Source organism: Xenopus laevis, chromosome 1L (genome assembly GCF_017654675.1).
Source record: "Xenopus laevis strain J_2021 chromosome 1L, Xenopus_laevis_v10.1, whole genome shotgun sequence".
Taxonomy (NCBI): Eukaryota; Metazoa; Chordata; class Amphibia; order Anura; family Pipidae; genus Xenopus; species Xenopus laevis.
The window spans coordinates 150,182,062-150,205,392 of NC_054371.1; the positions used below are offsets into that span (position 1 = coordinate 150,182,062).

Below are 23,331 nucleotides of genomic sequence, written 5' to 3' on the forward strand. Positions count from 1 at the left end.
AGGGTACTGTATGTGTTAATACGACAAACTTTTTCACATAAGGGATGAGTGATATCCCTGAAGTGAGCACCAACCATTTGTTTTGTTCTTTGCTGTGCTATCACCATTAATGTCTTAACATTCTTGTCATGATATGGGTGTGGTTTAAAGTGGGCATGGTATAAAAAGGCAAGTGGCTAACACTGGCTTCCATTATCGGCCCTTCACCATGTATGCCTGATAAATTCTGGCCCTCGAGTCGTTACCACAGAAGTTGGATAGCACCGACCTAGAGTAAAATGGCATCTTAAAGCTTCAATGTTTGCAGGCAGATGGTCTAACATAGTTTCATATTCCACAGCCATAATTTTACTTGCCAGAGCAATGATCACAAATTTTTAACATTTGAGGGGACTGTTTTGCGTTTTTGTGTCTCTATTTAGATGGAAGTTTACCATAAACATCAATTCCATAAATTCTACAATGTATGTGTTTTGTTTAGACTGAATTACAAAATGCTTATTGAGTTGTGTGGTGGTGTGTGATAGCCACTGATCGCATATGGATTTTTAGCACACATCCTGTTAAAGGTCCATCTATGTCTGTTGGTAGGCTTAACCACGCGACTGTTTCTCATGATACAATTTTTTTTGTAATTTTGGTACATGCCATAAATGTCTCATAAAACATCAGGGTAGGAGCAGATAGTAGAGAGATCACAGAAATTGTGAAGAGTGGAAGAAGGCACAGAGATGGGGAAGGACTGAGATAGAAAGGAAACATCAGAGAACAGAGATTTGGAAATGTGCAGGGACGTGGATAAGAAAGTATGGAGATGGGAGAAGGAATGGAAGAAGGTCTAAAATAATTAGGGAAGAAGCAAGGAGGAGGGGACCAACAATTTAGCATCACTAAAACATTTATTAACATATAATAATATATTAAGTTGCTTAAGAAACTTAATTCTAAAGTAATCCTTTTCAGAAGCCTTTAACATAATATATATAAATTAACTGGATACAATAACTGCTGTGCTGTGGCAGATTGGCTACTTCCCACCTGTATAGGTAGCAATTTGACCAGCTGCAGGGGTCACTAACAGCAGCTGTTTGGTTTTGCTTATAATAGTTGTAAATGCAAACCTTTGTTATTCAGCATCTCTGCTTCAGAATGAAACAGAACACCAACTTCATGATTAAGTTACTCTGAAATATGAACATTTTTTTCCATTAGGTCTCTCTATTGTTCTATATACTGTGCAGCTACATTTGAGCTTTTGTCTATATGTACGTAACATTTTCAACATGAGGGAATGTAAATGCTGGTGGAATTCTGCAGTTCACAAGGCACTTACCAGTTTAGGAAGAGGACAAATATCACCAGTATTCATATACAATCCTTCTGCAACAATAAATCTCCTTGTCACACAAGCTTTTCGGGGATTCTAATGAACGAAAAATGATAAACATAGTTACACATTCTTTGGGGATTTCATCAGAAAATAAAGCACTAAAACTCTCCTAACTGGTCACTTCCCTTTGTGCTCATAAAACTCTTTTGGCTTGAGCATCCAGCACCCACACCACATGCCCCATTAATGGAGCTTTTGAACCTATAATATGCGCATTTCAGGAGCTATAAAATGTTAATTTAGTATTGGCATCACACCCAGAAAAGAAGAGATAACAGCCACCAAAGTTTTGTACACTGCTAGAAATCAATTAAACAAAAATATTTACTTGAAATAATATAACACGCTAACAGATACCAGAAAAAATAGCACTATTATTCATTCTGTATATTGCAAATTTAATTTTTTTTTGGCAGGCTGGGATTTAAACGTTGCACTGGAGTCATATAACTGGTGAAAGAATTTGCTTCTTTACTAGAGCTGTGCACATTAAATCCTTCAGTTACATTAGTATGTAATTTGTTACAACACATTAAAAGAGGCTGACTTTGTAGGGAAATATGTTGTGACTTTATGTTTTATTGGCCTGATGAGATAATACAGCCACATTTTAAGTATTAAGTAGTTAAATAAGAATTTTCCTTGATGCCTCAGATCACATTTGCTTGACCATCAATATATATATACATTAATTCAAAAACCAAACAACTACATTTAATAATACAGGAGTATATTCACATTCAAAGATGGTAGTTTATAAAAAAAAAATGCATGCCATTAATAACAGTAATATAGCTTACAAACCAAACTGGATCCCAACTTAAACAACGTAGCAGTAAACAGTACTCATTTAGTCAATCTACTGCCCACCTCTACGCTTACTTCTTACTTACATTATCAACACGGAACACAGTTCTCTGATTTAAGATGTGTGGCCTCAACCTACTCCAGACTGACCTTATTCATATCCAGACAGAGGCCATCAGCCAACCAGATTTCCAGATTTTCAGAGTTAAAGGAGAATTCAATCCGTAGTTTAAAAAAACCCTCCCCCCACCCTGGGTAGACCCCCCCTTCCCTCCTCCCCCCAGCCTACCTGCCCCCCGGGCAAATGCCCCTAATTTTTTACTCACTCCTCCATGCAGATTCTGGCCTCAGAGTTCATGGCAGCCATCTTCTTCTCCGGTAATCTTCATGCAGTGATGGAATTTCAGCACATGCGCAGTCGGAGTAAATTTCCGGTCTTGAACAACTGCGCATGCTCCTTCGGCGCACGTACAGTGGTTCGGGACCGGACTGCGCATGTGCTGAAATTCTTTTCCCACAGATATTTAGTAGTGTTTAGATTTACCTTTTGATCTTCCAGCTCCTGCTCCTTTAGTAATCTCTCTAAGTCATCCATATCATTGTGTTTAAAGTACTTGATACTGCTTCGTGATGCTTGCAACCCTTTTTGAATAGCAAAACATGCAGCCTCATCCCTGCAGACAGCATACAAAAGTTTGCATATAAGTGGCAAGTCGTTAACTTTATTACAATGTAAAGATTAATTTTCTAAGATCATTTGCAATGAGTTTTAATTGTTTTTTTTTTATAAATTATTATGCTTTTTGTTCAGCAGCTCCAGTGTGATATTTGGAAAGAGGCAGAAGAAGATAATTCAAAAAACACTTTTAAAAAGTTGCTTAGAACAGGGCATTCAAAGGTGAACAAACCCATTGTATATGTTTAATCAAAGAAAGCAGAGGTCGTCTTTATTAGTGGTATAATGTACCTCCTACTGTAATTTATAAAGATATTATAAGTCACAGAGGAGTTATGTGACCATATAAATGCACAAGGCCACACAGGTAGAGTGCTATTTTAAGGTCACATAACTCCAAGGTGACTACTAATACCTATATAAATTTAAGTAGGGGGTACATTATGCAGTTTGCAGTACAGTTTGTGTCCAGTGTCCTACTTCCTTTGTTATCTGTATATGCAGTGTTTTGTCTTTGCTTTATCTGCTACAAAATTACACTTTTAAGGCTGTTTTGCTGATGCCTTTGTATATGGTCAAGTTTTTCCTTGGTAACTTTTAATACAGTTACATTGTGTCCTACACTAATGTTAATTAGAGAGTGTCAATAAAAGGTTAATGTGCGTGTGTATGTGTGTGTGTGTGTGTATGTGCAGAGGACCTCTTGTAGTTGAATATATATATATATATATATATATATATATATATATATATATATATATATATATATATATATATATACACATATATATATACACATATATATATACACATATATATATACACATACATATATACATACACATACATATATACATACACATACATACATACATACATACATACATACATACATACATACATATATATATATATACACACACACACACACACACACACAGTGGTGTGAAAAACTATTTGCCCCCTTGCTGATTTCTTATTCTTTTGCATGTTTGTCACACAAATGTTTCTGCTCATCAAACCGTTAACTATTAGTCAAAGATAACATAATTGAACACAAAATGCAGTTTTTAAATGAAGGTTATTAAGGGAGAAAAAAAACTCCAAATCTACATGGGCCTGTGTGAAAAAGTGATTGCCCCCCTTGTTAAAAAATAACTTAACTGTGGTTTATCACACCTGAGTTCAATTTCTGTACTCACCCTCAGGCCTGATTACTGCCACACCTGTTTCAATCAAGAAATCACTTAAATAGGAGCTACCTGACACAGAGAAGTAGACCAAAAGCACCTCAAAAGCTAGACATCATGCCAAGATCCAAAGAAATTCAGGAACAAATGAGAACAAAAGTAATTGAGATCTATCAGTCTGGTAAAGGTTATAAAGCCATTTCTAAAGCTTTGGGACTCCAGCGAACCACAGTGAGAGCCATTATCCACAAATGGCAAAAACATGGAACAGTGGTGAACCTTCCCAGGAGTGGCCGCCGACTAAAATAACCCCAAGAGCGCAGAGACAACTCATCCGAGAGGCCACAAAAGACCCCAGGACAACATCTAAAGAACTGCAGGCCTCACTTGCCTCAATTAAGGTCAGTGTTCATGACTCCACCATAAGAAAGAGACTGGGCAAAAACGGCCTGCATGGCAGATTTCCAAGGCGCAAACCACTTTTAAGCAAAAAGAACATTAAGGCTCGTCTCAATTTTGCTAAAAACATCTCAATGATTGCCAAGACTTTTGGGAAAATACCTTGTGGACCGACGAGACAAAAGTTGAACTTTTTGGAAGGTGCGCGTCCCGTTACATCTGGCGTAAAAGTAACACAGCATTTCAGAAAAAGAACATCATACCAACAGTAAAATATGGTGGTGGTAGTGTGATGGTCTGGGGTTGTTTTGCTGCTTCAGGACCTGGAAGACTTGCTGTGATAGATGGAACCATGAATTCTACTGTCTACCAAAAAATCCTGAAGGAGAATGTCCGGCCATCTGTTCGTCAACTCAAGCTGAAGCAGGACAATGACCCAAAACACACCAGCAAATCCACCTCTGAATGGCTGAAGAAAAACAAAATGAAGACTTTGGAGTGGCCTAGTCAAAGTCCTGACCTGAATCCTATTGAGATGTTGTGGCATGACCTTAAAAAGGCGGTTCATGCTAGAAAACCCTCAAATAAAGCTGAATTACAACAATTCTGCAAAGATGAGTGGGCCAAAATTCTTCCAGAGCGCTGTAAAAGACTCGTTGCAAGTTATCGCAAACGCTTGATTGCAGTTATTGCTGCTAAGGGTGGCCCAACCAGTTATTAGGTTCAAGGGGCAATTACTTTTTCACACAGGTTTGGATTTCTTTTCTCCCTAAATAATAAAAACCCTCATTTAAAAACTGCATTTTGTGTTTACTTGTGTTATCTTTGACTAATAGTTAAATGTGTTTGATGATCAGAAACATTTTGTGTGACAAACATGCAAAAGAATAAGAAATCAGGAAGGGGGCAAATAGTTTTTCACACCACTGAATATAGAACATACTCAAGTTTGTTAGGTTTTTCCAAGACATCTGGTCACATTACAAACAGTGCAAAGCCAGAAACAATCACATTTGTTTTCTGCCAAAATGTAAATTAAAGTAGTACGAGAAAGCTGTGGATTCAATCAGACATTTCCTGGTTTGTATATGGCAAAAATTAAATTTACTTCACTTGGATTTATTCAAAATGCCTTGATGAGGAACACAGAAGTTGATCGGAAATAATGCTTTTAAGATAAATTGACTGTTTAGAGATGAAGAGAGTTTCACTCCAGTATTTTTACAGTAGGAGAAAATGTCTTTGGCTCCAAGACGCAAGTACAGACAATAATGGCCTTGATGTAGCCAAGATACATGAAACCAGATTTCTTTTTTTCAAAAAGGTAACTAAAGTATAAAAATGCCCAACCACTCAATAGCACCTCATGCACCTATATGTATTATTGTTGCAGAAGTGTACAATTAAGGGAGTATTACAATGGCTTCACTATTCTAGATTTCAACAGTTCATGATGAAAAAGGCATTGAGTAAATCTGGAAGAATACAGACGTTAGATGATTTAGTTACACTAAAAGGAGAACTAAACCTCCCCCAATAAGAAAAGCCCCATCTACTACTCTAGATAGTCCCCCTTCCTGCAAAGTTCATTATTACAGAAAGTGTCCCTGAACAGTATGCTCACTTATTTACACAGAGTAGCACAGCAAAGCTCATGGGCACCATCTTCCAGATTTTCGGAACCTCTTCCTTCCCCTCAACAATTCACAAAACTTTTTGCGCATGCGTAGTTGGTACAAATACAGAACTGCTCCAACTGTGCATGCGTCAAATACGGCAGTCCCTTACAGAAGAAGATCAAAGATCCAGAAATGGAGCCCATGAGCTCCGCTGCATAAGTGAGCATGCTGTTCAGTGACACTTTCTGGACTAATGAACTATGCAGGTCGAAACTATCTTCTAGGGTAGTAGATGGGACTTTTCTGATTTGGGGGAATTTAGTTCTCCTTTAACTATCCATAAGACATAAGTTACCTTTGCCTGAATATGCTGTCTGAATAATAGAAAGCAAAGTAAAATTTTAAGGTATAATGACTAATTCTACAGTTGTAGATCAAGGGAAACTTTGAAACACGATAGAGGAGATAAAGTGCTAATAATGAATATGATAGATATTCATTTGTAAAAATAATGGAAGGCATAGATTTATAATAGCGACAAAGAAGATATGTCTAAAATAGAGACTAGGTGCCTGAGAAATGCAGATAATGACAAAGTTTCATTATGCAGATTTCTAATAATGGGGGAATCAATAGGGATGCACCAATTCCACTATTTTGGATTCGGCTGAACCCCGAAACCTTCGTGAAGAATGCCTAACCTGAACACTAATTTGCATATGCAAATGAGGATGGGGAGGGGAAAAACTTCATTGTTTTGTGACAAAAAGTCACATGATTTTAAGGATTCAGTTCGGCCAGGCACGAGGATTCGGCCGAATCCTGCCCAAATACTGGATTCAGCATCCCTTTTTTAAAGCACTTAAAGTGAAGATTAAGGGGGTTATTTATCAAAGGCTGATTTTTAGAGGTTTGAGAGGTTTTTTGTACCTCGAATGAACTCACAACTGCAATGTTTTCTGATTTAAGAAAAAACACGAATGCAAAAAACTCAAATCAGTGAATTTGGGGTGAAGAACCTGAAAACTTGAATTAATTGAGTTTTCGAGCGAAACACACCAAAAAAACCTGAACATAATGAATGCTACAAACCTCTCCAAATGGTTCATGGACCTGTGACATTGACTTCTACATTTCCTCAACAGTTTTTACTGGCCTTTTAGGGTAGAAATCAGCTCGACCTTTGATAAATAACCCCTTAAAAAGGTGACCATTTCAATAATATACTAAACAGCTATGGAGCGCATGAAACAACAATAAGGACTTACGCAAACACAATGTCTCCTCTTTTGGAATATGCTGGGATTGCACTAGCAACAGTTGCAAACCCATAGGAATAAATTATAGCTTCTTCGGTCTTCATAAATTTTGCCAATCTTTCTTCCAGTTCTAAATGCACATCTGTTTAAATGAGAAAAAGAACACAAAAAATGGCTTGATAGTTGGATCACAAAAGCAAAACGAAGGTCATAAGATAAATGTGGTGTTACAAATAGGGTATAGGATCTACTTACATTGTTACAGTTCACCTTTAAATAAATCTATAATTTGGAGTAATCTTTCTTAATCCCGTCCGAACAAAATCCAGTGTATATTTGCAAATGATTTTCAAGTTATTTGTAAATAAAATTGCAATTAAAATCAGTTTCTGTCCTTTCATATTTTGTTTTTAGTTTATCAGACTACAGAAAAAATGCACAGCATTGTGGCAATGGGAGTCTTAGGTGGAGAAAAGCAGATTCCTGCATCCGCTGGATTTTCTGTCAGACTGAAATTAAACAGGATCTCAGAAAAGTCTACATCAAATATACCTTTCTTGGTGCTCCATACAAAACGATGAAAAGACGAAATTTGGCCAAACTGCTTAAACATATTGCCGAGCGCATGGCTACATTAACCCAGCAACCCCTGCTATTCAATAAGGAAATTACAAGGTAAGGGACCTATTATCCAGAACGCTCGGGACCTGGGGTTTTCCGGATAACTGATCTTTCCGTAATTTGGATCTTCATACCTTAAGTCTACTAGAAAGTCATGCAAATATTAAACAAACCCAATAGGCTGGTTTGGCTTCCAATAAGGATTAATGATATCTTAGTTTGGATCAAGTACAAAGTACTGTTTTATTATTACAGAGAAAAAGGAAACCATTTTTTAAAATTTGGCTTATTTGGATAAAATAGAGTCTATGGGAGACGGCCTTTCTGAAATTCAGAGCTTTCTGGATAATGGGTTTCCGGACAACGGATCCCATACCTGTACAATTAGAATGACTCACAATGACCCTTAGTAAAAACAAAACAATGAGATCAACAGTGCAAGACACTGTACTATACAGTAAAGCAATGAAAGGAAATATACAATTTTTTTCAATAAACACATACGTGCTTTAGCTACTTTACACTGAAGTCACAGACACAATAAATATTTAGATACTATTAGATGTTATTTAGGGATCTCTACAACATACAGACAAATAATGTCATTTATAAGTAGGTATTGTGCCCATAAACACTTATCTTTATCTATATGTCGACATAAAAACCTCTATAATTTTCATAATGTCTGGGGGCATTGTATATTAATTCGCAAACCATTTTTACCGAAGAAAAAAAATAGTGGCTGTGGATTAATAAAAAATGTCGTTTTTCAAATGAACACATCTTATTGTATTTTTACTCAGCAAATCTGTCTTTGATAAGATATGAAGAGAGTAATTGCAACCAGATTTTAGACAAATGACCATCCTCCAAAAACAAAGTATAAGCCTTACCATATGTACATAGAAGGAAATAACATTACCATTGGACAGTTCTCTACCAAGTTATAGAAATGTCTGATAACAGCATAATTCCACAGCAATCTGTCTAACAGATCCGAACCAATGTTTTGGGAACACGTAAACGTAGAAATATATAGTCTCTGAGCTTTGTTCAAAGGACATTTTTGTAGATAAAAACTTTTGTTTAATTTGGCAGCTCATTCTGTTTTGGGGAACTAAACAAAAAGTGCCCCTTACAGCAAATCGGATTAGTGACTTTTTATTATTTGGTTAACATTGACAACTTTATTATGGCAATAATAAATAATATTTGCTGCTTAAAGGGCATGTAAAGGCAAAAAACATAAAATCCCATTTTTACTTTTTTTAATGAAAAAGCAACCTATATTCAATATACTTTAATTAAAAAAATGTGTACCGTTTTTATAAGAAACCTGACTGTATACAGTGAAATTCTCCCTTCATTTACTGCTGTGGATAGGAATTGTCAGATGGTCCCTAACTGCTCTGCAGGCAAACAATCATACTTATGAACAGCAGGAGGAGCCCCCACCTTACTTCCCAAGCAGCTTTGTTTGTTTCCCTGTAGAGCAGTTGGCGACTGTATAGAGATTTGTATTGGATTTTATTTTTGCCTTTGCACCCCCTTTATTGTTTCCAACTCCAGCTGCAGGGACAAAGATGATGGAGGCAGATTTAAACAGATAAACTAGGATCCTATTTGGAGGATTATTTTGCTGCAGCCACTGGTTTGGCAGAGTTTGTATTAAACAATACAAAAACTATAAAATCCACATTAGATTACATGACAACACATGACTGGCTGTATCGGCTTCTGGCAGATATTATTTTACTTGTGCTGTTTTGATAATTTAGGACAATCCCTAAGCAGCCCAGACCACACTGAGCATGTGCACAGTCTTGGTCTTGCAAAGATGTTTAACAAAGTTAGAAGATGGTGACCTCTGTGGCCAATTTTGAAAACATAAATCATTAATTAGGCTTGTGGTGCAGTAAGTTCATGTTTATGTTTAGTATACAAAATACAGCATTTCTAGCCTTATTCTATTTTATACTTTACTTCCCCTTTAAAGAGATACGTTTTTTCAAAATGCACCCGTTAATAGTGCTGCTCCAGCAGAATTCTGCACTGAAATCCATTTTTCACTCTTTACTGATGTAATGCAAGTTGGAGTGATATCACCCCCCCCCCCCAGCCTAACAACAGAACAATGGGAACGTAACCAGGTAGTGGCTCCCTAAGACAAGATAACAGCTCCCTGGTAGATCTAAGAACAGCACTCAATAGTAAAATCCAGGTCCAATTGGCCTACCAGAAAGCAGTTCCATCCTAAAGTGCTAGCTCTTTCTGAAAGCACATGACCAGACAAAATGACCTGTGATGGCTGCCTACACATCAGTATTACAACTAAAAAAAACACTTATTGGTTCAGGAAGGAAATTGTATATTGTATTATTTGCAGTGTAAACAGTGTAAATTAGAAATAAAAACTACACCATAAAAATCATGACAGAATTCATTTAAGACCTAGAAACAGCTGACAGCATAAAAAAATGCAGATGATAAAAAACAAGATAATGCCTATGAGCATGTGACTAAAAACTGGGCAGTTCCAACACAATGCAGTGGTGTTCAAATGTATGCCGACAAATTATGTTATTGCAAATTCGAGTGGGGACGCAATTGTAGACATGTAAAGAGTTCTGGCTGCACAAACTCAAATGAGTTAATTTGAAGGGGCTCAACTGAGATTTACCTTGGAGTTGTTTTTTATTTTAATAAAAACTATTAATGTGTATAACTTGACTGTAAAATTACAAACAGTACTGGGACTAGGAACACCTATGAAACATGTTGGACTATTATGTAATGTTGCCTTTTTCACACAAAGGGAAGGCTATTTCATTGTCGAATTAACAAAATGGTATCCTTAATAAAGGTACTAATTAAGACAGAAACAATGTGAAATGCTGCACTTTAATTCGTTAAAGAAAATCTCTCTCTCTACTGTGCAAGTTGATCATTAGATACATTCACGGCAAGATTGGAAAAGGTAACAGAAAATATATTTTGCAGCTCCCTCTTGTGAAGGATTGAGAAACTACACTGCATCATTGGACAATGGAAAATGCACCACATCAAGACCCAAAATGCAGCCTCCATATATTCTTTAACTGCACCGACATTCTTTCAAATGTATCCCCAAAATACCCTCCCAAATAGGGACCAGCACTAAATCTTCTACTTTAAGTGAAAGCAGATACTTTGTGCTTCAGATTGTGTTGATCTTTTCAGAATACTGAAAATAAAGAATATGGAGTACACATAGAAATCCCAAGTAGGTCATGTGTGGCTATATAGTAGCACCACAGGCTGCAGCCAGTCAAGGCTGTTTGACCATTGCTGTTTTCCGGGCAGTTCCATAAGCATAAAAGAATACTCAATCAATTTAAAAATGCTACTTACCAAAAGTACCATAAAATCCCCTTGGTCCGCAGGTTCCAACACCATACTTTCTAAGAGAAGCAAGAGCTGCACTCTTAAAAACAAGAAGACATCATATAAGAAGTATACTTAATAATGACACCTACTACATGCCTTCATGACTACAGTAGTAGTATCTGCTAATATAACTGTATAAGTAAAGATTTCTAATATGCAATACATGGTTGCCGAGTTCTTTTATACAAATACATATAAACAACATACATGGAACATAAAAATGGTCTAGAGGTGAGTAGTATCATGCATACAAAACCTTCACTGAATTCTTGACATCCATCATGCATTGCACCATAATATACAGTACATGTTGAAAAACACTTTGCAGAATATCTCCTTATCCAACTACAAATAGTCTCATAGAGCCAGATGCAATTTAATAAAAAAAACGTACCTCCATGCTTAACGTATGCCAACTTTATTGAAGTATATGGGAAAAACTGGTACAGGTATGGGATCCATTATTTGGAAACCCGACATACAGAAAGCTTGGAATCATGGAAAGGCCGTCTGCCATAGACTCCATTTTATCTATATTATCCACATTTTTTAAAATGATTTCTTTTTTCTCTGTAATAATAAAACAGTACCTTGTACTTGATCCAAACTAAGATATAATTCATCCTTATTGGAAGCAAAACCAGCCTATTGGGTTTATTTAAAGTTTACAGGATTTTCTAGTAGTCTTAAAGTCTTAAATTACAGAAAGATCCATAATCCAGAAAGCCCCAGGCCCCAAGCATTCTGGATAAGGAGAAACTTTTCTTCCTCCTAAAATTGAATATCGCCCATAAGTTTTCCAGTGATAAATAAAAAAAACAACATTTTCTCACTGATTTGAATCAATGATTTTGATTGGCGCATTATTCCTTACAACTGCACAATTATTAGGATCATAGAGGCAATGGTGTCATGGTATTTTAAAAATGTTTATGTATTTTAAAAATAATTTTTTTTTAAAAATCGCACCGCACTTTGCACAACACAGAAGTATTAAACTCATTTTATTTAATGTCTAAAAATCTAATTTATTGCCATTAAGCCTAACAAATTACTTCTGCTGTCTTAAAACATATACATCACATGGTGCAAATCCAAAACAGCAGTCACATTAAATTGTGCAAGTAAAGTCACAAGATACACAAACACTGTATTCAAAAGTTTCCTTTCCCCTGCCTTCATTTATCCCATCCCATAAATGAGAGTTGTTTCAGTTCACGGCACATCCTAATGCCTTTTTTAACTCTTTAACATGGCGATGCGATTATTCTTTATTTCCACTTTATGGTCAACGCAAGCTTGCAAGATCGGCAAATGAGGTAGATCTTTGATCGATTTGGCCACCTTGTACTGATCTGATTGTAGGGTCCCTGGGCCAATGATCAGATAATAACAGAAGACTATGCAGCAACACATCAATGTGGAACATGTCCAATAGAATTGCCAAACCTGCCGCAAAGAGATCTGGCTCATTTGTGCTAGATATCTGTTTGGGTTCTGCTGGGGATACGTGTCCAGAGAAGTTTCTGTCTGAAGGGGCCAAATTGGTTGCTTTAATCTGCCCATGTGTGCCCAGTATTTGGACACCACACTTTGTCTTAGTCTTGAGATTGCCTAAACCACATTGTCATAAAACACAACACCCCACTCTGCTCAGAATGAACAAAGGTAGAAAAAAAAAAAACAACTTGTGATTCTTCAGTGCCAGAATCTATAGTTTATTCAAACAAAATAAAAACCGTCAGCTAATGCACGGATTATGACTGAAGCTTGATTAACCGTTTTCGGTTTTCTATCCATGTACTAGTCTCTAAACAGAACAAATTTATTAATCACTTTATCAAAATCCTTGGCACAATCTAGTAAAAATCATAGGAAGAAAGACACATTCTGTTTTATCCATTTTATAGGATAACCCTTAAGCTAAAGCCTAGCCAACTGGGATCTAAACACTGCTGCTCTGCACAACCACACATAATTCAGTTGTTGCTGGACTACAAATTAGGATAATAGAACATAATCAAGTGAAATGAAATCTGGGAGCTGTAGACAAGCAACATCATTGCACGCAAAAAAGAATATTGTTCATTAAAACCTTTCGCCAACTCTCTACAGCCAGCAGCTGCCTTTAAATTAGAATCGGTCCTCTGTAGAGGTTCCACCTGATCTGAGATGTTATTGGCTCTTATGTTTGTTCTTGCAATTGGAGTTGGAAGCAAGAAATACATTATTCCAGTACAGAAAGTATGTGCTTTATAACCATGTGTGGGGATAGATAATTACGCAAATTGCAAGTCATTTTATACAATTCTCAAGCTGTTCAAGAGATTAAACCTAGATCTGAAACAGTGCCCCCTCCTGGTTATTTTGATGGACTGTTTACAGTAACAAATAAAATGATGTCCTGATTAACGTGACATGATGTTGTTCTGCTTGGAACTGACCAAAGGAACATCAGATGATTCCCCATTAACTTAATTTTCTTTATCAGCAAATTATTTGAAGGCAAATATAAATAACCAAACCAATGCTGCTGATATCTGCATTCTTGCCTCTGACATATGGGCCCAAAAAGTTTTTCCAAGTTAAAGGATTTAGCCACCGTCTATCATGGATTGGAAACCTTTACACAAATAGAGTAACTGTTTTAAAAAGTGCATTTTAGACAATTTATAAGCTTATCATTTAAAGCGCAAGAAAGCCATAATTTACTGAGAGAGTGCCAATATCTTATACCCCCCCCAGTGAACTGAACTCAAAATTTTACACCAGCCCAAGGATGATTACACAGCAACATCACACCACCAACTTTCTTACCTTTCTTTTGTGAAGATTAAGGGGCTGGCAATTTTTTTGAATATGACAAGCAGCTCTGGAAAAACCAGTTCAGCCAACATATTGGCACCCTTTCTGAATAAGGTTTTCCTTGTTCTATAAATGTAAAGGCCCTATAGCAACGCTTCACTCAAGCCATATCAGCATCTCCTGTACTCCCTAAAGCCTTCCCCAAAATGGTGCCCAGAATCAGTTTCCTAAACATGTCAACTTCACTTGACTCAACCATTTTAGGGGGACAACAGGGAACCCATAAGAAACAGGAGGATAATCTATGTCTATGATGCGAGGTTGCTAAACTAAAAATAACCCGAGTTGGAGTTTTAACATTTTGTGTTTTTTTTTCCACAAAATACCAAAATTACTATAGATATAGCTATTGTTCGATTTCTTAGAAACCTCCACAAACATGTTTTACTTTCTGCTGCATTCTTCAGTTGTTTGACTGTTGGGCTGCAACATTTCCACACAATCCAACAACTTCTAAATATTACACAGCCAATTGCAATACATCTGTCTCAATGCCCAAATCATTTAGGTTACAAATCCTTCCCTGAATTATCCAGAATGCTACCATTAGAGCAAAATCAAAGGGAATAATCACTTCTGAAAGCCAGGAACAGCAAGGCATGGTGAGGGGAGCTGGGAAAGGATCTGGGCCCAGATATCTTCTTTCTACAGTTGTATTATACTTTCTAGTATAAATGTACTTATTTATGCACGAAGCACTAAACAAAGCAAAGCACTGTTTCCAAATCTTTTTTAATATAATGGTAACACATACTCACCTTAACTCTCGCATTATCTAGAAGACCAAGGAAATTAAACGATGCAAAATTAATGCATTCTTTTCCATTTACAACAATCTTGTGACTTGGGGGTCTATAGGAGAGGAAAACAGTTATATTGTAAGACTACTAAACTTGTAAACTTTGAGGTTATACATAATCATTGTTTTGTCACCTGTGCTATATCACCTTCAGCACGCAACAAAATGTCTAAAAAGACTTATGTCACTTGGAAAAAGTTTAATTGCATAATTGCTCCTCCTTGTGCTGTTTTACAAGGCAAGGTGCGAAGGCTGAAAGCAAAACAACAATCCACTGGTGACAGTAGTACTTAAAGGGAAACTATACTTTAAGAATGAATACTTAACCAACGGATATTTTATATCATATTAAGCGGCCTATTAAAAAATCTAACTAAACTGGAATTTATATCAGTAATAATTGCCTTATTTTTGTGTGCACCATGAATCATATCATCCTAGGTGTTACTTAAAACGGCAATTTGCTTTTTACCAAGTGGCACATACTACCAAGTATATGTTTATGAAAATGGTTTAGGTAGCTGAAGCAGCACAATGGGCTGCTTTATGCACTAAACCTATACTGTTTAGTTTTACTTTAAGCAGAGGTTCACCTTTCAATGCTGCCTATACTAGAAACACAATGCATCTTATTCAATAACATTGGCTGTAGCAAGAGGGAAACAGGAGCACTTTCACTGCTGCTTTTTCCTAGACAACAGCAAAATAAGATAAACCACATAATAAAATTTGGACAAAACTTATTGCTGGCACAAGGCATAGGAATAGAGAAATTTTGCTTCACAGAGCACAGTTTTAAAGTATTTGAGTTACATATACATGAAACATGAAGACTATCACTATAGCAAGCACATGAATTTTACATGAACTGCAACATCCAATTCCTAGACACTGTATTTGCACATAATACAAAGTAAAAATATATATTGCAGTTAACCAACACTGCCTCTGCAGCTGTAAAGTTACCATATATTATGGTACCATAAAGTTACCATAAAATTACAATCCATTAACAAATAATAAATAAAAGTAATCTACCCAGAAACAATATTATAGTTGAGAGCTGGATGATCTTTAGAGACTGGAGGAACAAGAGGCTCTGGGCGCCATTCATCAATCAATTCTTCCTTCTCCTGGAAAAGCAAAAACATAATTTTAAGATTTAAAGGAAGTAATTGGTTCTGAAAATAGTGTATACTAAATAGTGTATACTATACTTTTTATGGACAGCTCTAGATATGTGCAATGTCAAATGTTGATGAAGTGGTACAAAGGTTGCTGCCATTGGACCCATACACAAAAGAGCCTCTATAGATTAAATCTAGTTTGCAAAATAGGAAAAAGGGGAATGCCAACTGGGAACCTGGCCTGAATGCCCAACATCAGTGCCCAACTTCACTAGTTCTTACTGAATGCAAGTAAATCCCACCAACAATGTTTTATCAACTAATGGAAAGCATTTCATTAGAAGCTGATATAGGAGCAAAGTAATTTCCAACTTGATATTTCTTGGCTTTAAAATAGAATGTTAAACAGGCAGTGCCCAAATACTTTTCGTATAACAGCATAATTCTATTAAACAGAAGGCACCTAAAACATGGCTTGGTCAGTGATTCTCTGTAACAGTGCTGTCAACTATTCAGTGTAGTGGCCTGCATATGTGATTAATCAGATATTCCTAAAATTATATGACAATCCCGATATCATCCAGAGACCTCTATAGAGCCCTTTTGGTGTCAGTGTTTTTTTTTTGGTGGGCTACATCTGTCCCATAGGTAGATTGTTCAAAGCTATTAATTAAAATCAATTATAAAGAAAACTGACTGTATTAATAAAAATGTTTGGTTTGAAAAAATGTATCTATAGCTTCACTTATTTGTATGTATCAGTTTACATATGGGAGCTGTCAAATCTTACACTACAAGATCTAAAGTACCCAATGATAAGTGGCAAAGTTATTGCAACAAATATAGACATGCATTTACCAAACAATAACTTGAGAACAAAGCAGTAAAAATGGACTGGAACAGAACTGAGCAATATTCTTTGGGTGATACCATTCAGGCTTGTGGGCCTGCGCTAAGCGATTTGATGCAGATTTAGCTTTGTGGACATATGCACCTGAATGGCAGAGACTGCCAAAATGATCAAGACCAAGGATGTGAAAAAGCTGAACACCCAGAAAGCAATTCAATATAATTAAGACAACGCATACAAACGTTGATTAAATGCATGATCTACAACATAGGAAGTAGCTTTATAATATGTAACATTCTCTACAATGCATTAGACTTAGATTTAGGGACATATTTCTTCTTTTCCTGAACTCCTGGTCTGAGACCGTGCAAAATAATGGTGTTAATTTCTGGAGTTAATCAAAGTATACAACTTTATAAATGTATGCTGCCTGCTAAATTGTGATGATTAAAAATTACGATAGAGAAGAGCATTGTAATACTACTTCTACTGTACACCATTTTTTTTAATTAAAAAAAACATTTTACGCATGATAAATAGCACACTTTGTGACATATTTTATAAAGAATTTTTTCTGAATCACCTTCTCTGTGAGGTCTGAACGCTCCTGCAATTTGTATGTCTTGGAAAATATTAGTCTGATAATCCACAAAATCAGAATCCCTTCCAGAATCAAATGGTATGCAGGTGCCTGAAAAGTAAAACATTAACAATAAAAACCATCAGATGAAACAGCCTTATGGCGACAACAGTAACAGGACTCAGGTCTGCCGGTACACATTAAATGCCATGAATGCTAGAATATTTCCTTTCCAATAAATTAAAAGTAAGCAACAATTTTAAGGCACCATTTCGTATCCTAACTGCCCTTACTTGGCCTTAAATAGTTGCTTACCTCTTCAATAAAGTGTAACTTTAAATATACATATTTATTTTACTTTTGTATTTAATGGAACAATTAACACAGTGCCATGTTGTCTACAGAACCAGTTTTACCTTTAAAAAAAAAAAACACCACCACTAAGGGCTATTCCACACGGGGAGATCGGCAGGCGTTTGCGGTCGCGGCGACAAAGCGCAGCGCCAGTCGCCGCGACCGGCGCAGGCGACAGTTTTGTATGGGCGCCTATGTAAAAACGCCTGTGCTAACCACACGAGGCGATGCGCTTTTCAACAGTCGCCTGAAAATGCCTCGCCAGGCTTTTTCAGGCGACTTTTGAAAAGCGCATCGCCTGGTGTGGTTAGCACAGGCGTTTTTACATAGGCGCCCATACAAAACTGTCGCCTGCGCCGGTCGCGGCGACTGGCGCGGCGCTTTGTCGCCGCGACCGCAAACGCCTGCCGATCTCCCCGTGTGGACTAGCCCTAATACCTGATGGCTGTATAACATAAAAAATGTCTTTAATAGAAAATGTATACAAAGTCAGAGGTAAAGTGCCACACTCACACAACTCACTGTTTGCAGTCTCGGGTGCACACTGAACTCCTCTCTGCACAGGTTCTCTACACGTGGATAAACAATTGCAGCAGCACTCCGATATGTGAAAAAAACGGCCGTTGTTGCACGAATAAAAAGTTTTTTTCATGTAACAGAAAATGTGGCTCTTTATGTGTAGAGAACACAAAGCGAATTGATGCCTGGACTTTAAAGGTAAACATAAGGTGGTAGCAGAACCAGAAGCACAACTGTTTACTACTAGTAAATCGGGAGTCGGGAAACTAGTATTGCCTGCTGTCTGACAGCAACCTTTTATCAACCCCTGCGACCCTCTTGTGGTGTCCACAAGAAGCCAGAAAGGTGAATGTTCTGTCAACATTGTGGAAAGGGGTGTGGCAGGGAAATTTTCAGCATAAAAAATTCTCACATTCACAGCCAGAACAGGATAATTCCAAAAAAATAAATAATTTTTTGAACTGTGAATGTAGAAAGACTTGCAGTTGGATCCAGGAAAAGAGTCTTCAAAAAAATGACTATATATTGTGAAATCCTCAGCAGATATGGTTTAGACATAAAAGTTCACAGGTGATCACTGCAGATCATTGCTTTGTATACATTTGTATCCTTGCACAGCATCACAAATTCAAACTTCTATAAATGGGTTAAAGGGGGTGAACTTTGTGTTTTACAGGGGTGGTTCAGCCCTAATAATTAATTTCTAGCATGTTATAGAATGTCCTATTGCTAGCAGCTTTGCAATCGGTCTTCATTGTTTTATATCGTTTTTGAATTGCCTTTTTCTTCTGACTCTTTCCAGCTGACAAAGGGGGGGTGACTGATCCTGGCTGCCAAAAAAACTATTGAACTGTGGGGCTATAAAGCTATTGTTATTCTTTCTTTTCATTACTTAACGTCTTATAACACACAAGAGCCATGAATATCCTGTAAATGATATCCTTCTAAATGTTGCTTAGTGATGTCATTAGTTCTAGTCAAAGCTTAGTGATTTCTGTCACATGACTCACTTAAACTTGTGTATTATAATAAATAAAGTACCCCCTGTTGAAAAATATGAGGATATTAGAAGTTACCTCAGAGTTCCATGACCTGTATAAAAACACTTGGCCTTTGGCCTCGTGCTTTTATATGATCATGAAACTCCTCAGTAACTTATAATATTCTTATATTTTACTATAGGGGGTACTTTAATCACTATATTAAATGCCTCTTCTTTTATTATTCCAGTTCAGCAAATGTACATTATTTCTTATAACTCATTTGTTTTAGTCTTTTAATGTGCTGCATTATTTAATGAAAGAGTTTAAAACATTATGTTTTATACAAACTGGTTGAAATCTGCATGAGTGTTAGCCTCTGAGTAAACAAGTCAAGTTCCAAGTGAAATCTACTATGAAACAAGCAATTTCTGATATGGGGCATGTTGGTGAATCCATAGAGAGGGGGGAATGGTCCCAGGGCAGCCATCAGGGGGGGGACAGGGGGGAGAGTTGTAGGGGGCCCTACCACGCCACACTTACTTGATTAGCCGGGCCCCCCATCTTTCTGAGAGCTGCTGACTTCGGGAAGGTATGGATGTTTAAGGGACCCTGGCCACCAATTTTTTTTTTCTCATGTGGGGTCCTAGCCACCAATATTTTTTAATGGGGGGGCCCTGACCACAAATGTTTTTTTATGGGGGGCCCTGACCGCCAATATCTTTTTATTTTTTATTAACATGTAGGAACCCTAGCCACCAATTTTTTTTTTTTTTTTTTTTATTGTGTGGTGGGGGGCGGACCTGTAGGTGGGGCTTGCAGTGGGAGCAGCCCAGGGGGCCCAGGAAATTTTGTTGTATGGGGCCCTGTGATTTCTGATGGCGGTCCTGGTCCACTTGGGCAGCAGCTAAAAGGCAGTATCTGGGCATTTATTAGAAATCTTCCCCACCTATTCAAATGTTCATACTGTATGCTGGACTTGGATTTCCCTAGGTGATCAATAAATAATGCGATTTTGAGTGACTCAGGAGTTGTGATCAAGCACGTGACTAAAGACATTTTTATCTTTTGCAGGTATCTCAGCTAGGCTCTGTGGGGAGGGAGTGTGACGAAATAGTGAAAGAGTAAAGCCCAGGACAAGTGCTAACCTCTGCGCCATGTTAGGGCAGAATAAAGAGTACGACCTCTAGTACTAGTCTGATATAATAGCCTCCCTAGCAAATGTCACTGCCTCGATCCCACCAGCTCGAAGGAAGGACTTTCTCAATGTGCAAGTAAGGCGTAGGGAATCAAAAGCAGCACAAAGCTCCACTCCTCCACACAGAACGTTCTTGTACACGAGCGTAGACTGAGCACGCAATTCCTACCTCGTAAAACGCCTGCACCATCTCCACCAAAACCCATTGCTGACTCGTCGCCATGTTCGGGAGGCGTCAAGGCCGGAACGGCACACAGCAGAGAAGCCGTAACACTTCCTGGTTCGCTTGTGACAGTAAGAACGAGGAGGCGTGCAAAACCACGCAAACCCGGGGATTGGAGGATTCCTATGAACGTCATAGATGAAATCCAATTGGGTGCAAGGAACTGGCAGTAGGCGGGGTTGAACTCTATCCTCCCAATGAATTGTGAGGTGAAGCAACAGTTGAATTCAGGGTGAGGCTAGTCATGGTTTACGGGGCAGGGTGTGTTGTAGTAACTATGGTTACGGTAGATGATAAGGCGTGGAACGCTCACAAGTTCCTAGAGTGGCCTATTGCGCCCTCTAGTTGTTACAAGCAGTATTTGCGAGTTTGCTTGTGGATTTGTAGGCACATTTTTTTTAACATTGTATTAGGATCACATCATTACTGCATGGAAATCCTTTCATTACTGCATGGAAATCCTTTTTTAGTGTTTGCGCTATGAGAAACTCTGTACAACAGGCAGGGCCACCATTAGAAATCACGGGCGCGTACAATAAAATTTTCCCGAGCCCCAACCCAGATCTCACCCACTCCACACCACAGTTAAAAATCAGCACTAAAAACAGGTAACCCCTCAACACAGACACGTTATAAAAAGCTATTGATGGTCTGGGCCCCCTTATAATTTAAAATAAATAATTGGTGATCAGGGTCCCTATATAAGTTAAAAAAAAAAACATTGGCACCAGGGTCTCCCTATAAGTTAAAAAAAAAATTGGGACCCAGAGAATATTTTTTTAAAAAACATTGGCTCCAGGGCCCCCCTTATAAGTTAGAAAAAAAATTGGGTACCCTTTTCGCCACTTCGGGACTTCAGCGGTTCGGGACTTCGGAAAGGGCGGCCGGCTTCGGTGCTGTCAAGGGGGTCTAGCTCTTTTAAAAAGTGCAGCATTGCCAGGCCCCCCTTCAGGCCAGGGCCCAGTACTTTTGTACCCCCTGTGCCCCCCTGATAGCGGCCCTGACAACAGGCATACAGATGGCAGTGGTTTAGCTCACATTCACCCTGACACCCTGTTATAGAAGTTATAAGTGATATTCCTGCAAATAGTGTTGGACTGGCCAACCAGGATACCAGGCCAGGAAAAGTTCCGTGGGCCCAGTTGTTGGTGGGCCCTCATGCTGCTAAACTTTTGGCCTATTTCATGGTATTACTATGAGAAAAAATAGATTATAGTGTGTAAAGAAAAGAGACTAGGAGAATAGAGGCTGAGTGAGAAGAGGAAAGAATAATAGTACTGAGAGTGGGCCCCTGGTCTGAGATTACTTGGTGTGCCCCTGGTTTTTGGGTGGGCCAGTCCGACACTGCCTGCGAACTGCGAAGGCTGCTGACTGACTTGGAACTAGGGTTGCCAACTTTTTACAAAAAATTTACCAGAGCATCGGGGGGGTCATGTCGCAAAAGGGGGCGTGGCTACATCGTGAGAGGGGCAGAAGACGAAGAAAAGGTAGGTTTCCACCAGAGGGCCAAGGGCTTTTGTTAAAATACCTACCGGGTGGCAACCCTACTTGGAACAGTAAGGTATTGATCTGAAGGAGTGCACTCAATAGGTTATGATACACATGTATTTTGGAGCTAGGTTTTTGTGAGATAGCAAAAACCAACTGCTGCATTTGTCTTACATAGCAATCCATAGGTGGGTCCCACTATAGGATGGATTCACCAAGGGAGGTCCCCAGATGTTTACTTATGACCTTGTTAGTGAAGACTACGTCTGTAATCCTACTCACCAAGAAGATATGGATTTCATTGTGACAGTTGCTGACAACCCCTTGGTTGGTTGAACTGTTCCATTGTCAGGTCTCTCAGACATTTGCTGTGGGCCTGTTGCATGTGACAGATGAGACTGAGCAGCAAGAGAAACAATGACAGTTACAGGTTGTCCATGGCAACCCAGTGATCCTTTTACTTTGTCAGGGCTCTGTCATTGGCAGTAGGGCAGAGAATGTAAGAAAAGCAGGGTTATGGCTGAACTCACTGTGCAGGATTAAGGTGTATTTGCAATATTATTTTTTATTATATTTGTATTCTTTTATTGGAGAACGTATATCTGCCTTAAATTTAATGCACCTGTCTCTAACACTGTAACTTTACAATAACATTAGCCCATGTCCAGTTTAGCCCTCAATAGTACGAACGAAGGAAGATTTCACTGGCACACAAAGGTTCTTTCAAGCAGGTACAAGCCCTTGCTAAGTTTATTTTGCAGAGGTGCAACGTTTCGGGGTGAACCCCTTTATCAAGCAATGCTTGAAAGAACCTTTGTGTGCCAGTGAAATCTTCGTTCGTTCGTACTATTGAGGTTGCCGAGGCCTCCTTCACAGTGCACCGGGTCATCTTATCGTGGAGAGCCAGGGTGTGCAAGCGTGGTAATCCTTTACTGACCGTCAGTTTAGCCCTCACCACACC

At 38.1% G+C, this 23,331-nt stretch overlaps 1 protein-coding gene across 1 annotated transcript in view; it reads right to left on the minus strand.

Moving 5' to 3' along the window:
* sptlc1.L (serine palmitoyltransferase, long chain base subunit 1 L homeolog) overlaps positions 1–20,905 on the minus strand; it is a 36,829-nt gene extending 15,924 nt beyond the window's left edge. The window contains 8 exon segments of the mRNA NM_001091494.1: positions 1,334–1,423; positions 2,742–2,871; positions 7,350–7,482; positions 11,352–11,424; positions 15,011–15,104; positions 16,090–16,184; positions 17,612–17,719; positions 20,829–20,905. Of these exon segments, the coding sequence (NP_001084963.1) occupies positions 1,334–1,423; positions 2,742–2,871; positions 7,350–7,482; positions 11,352–11,424; positions 15,011–15,104; positions 16,090–16,184; positions 17,612–17,719; positions 20,829–20,882 (777 nt within the window). The 5' untranslated portion in view covers positions 20,883–20,905.
* Positions 20,906–23,331: the final 2,426 nt, after the last annotated feature.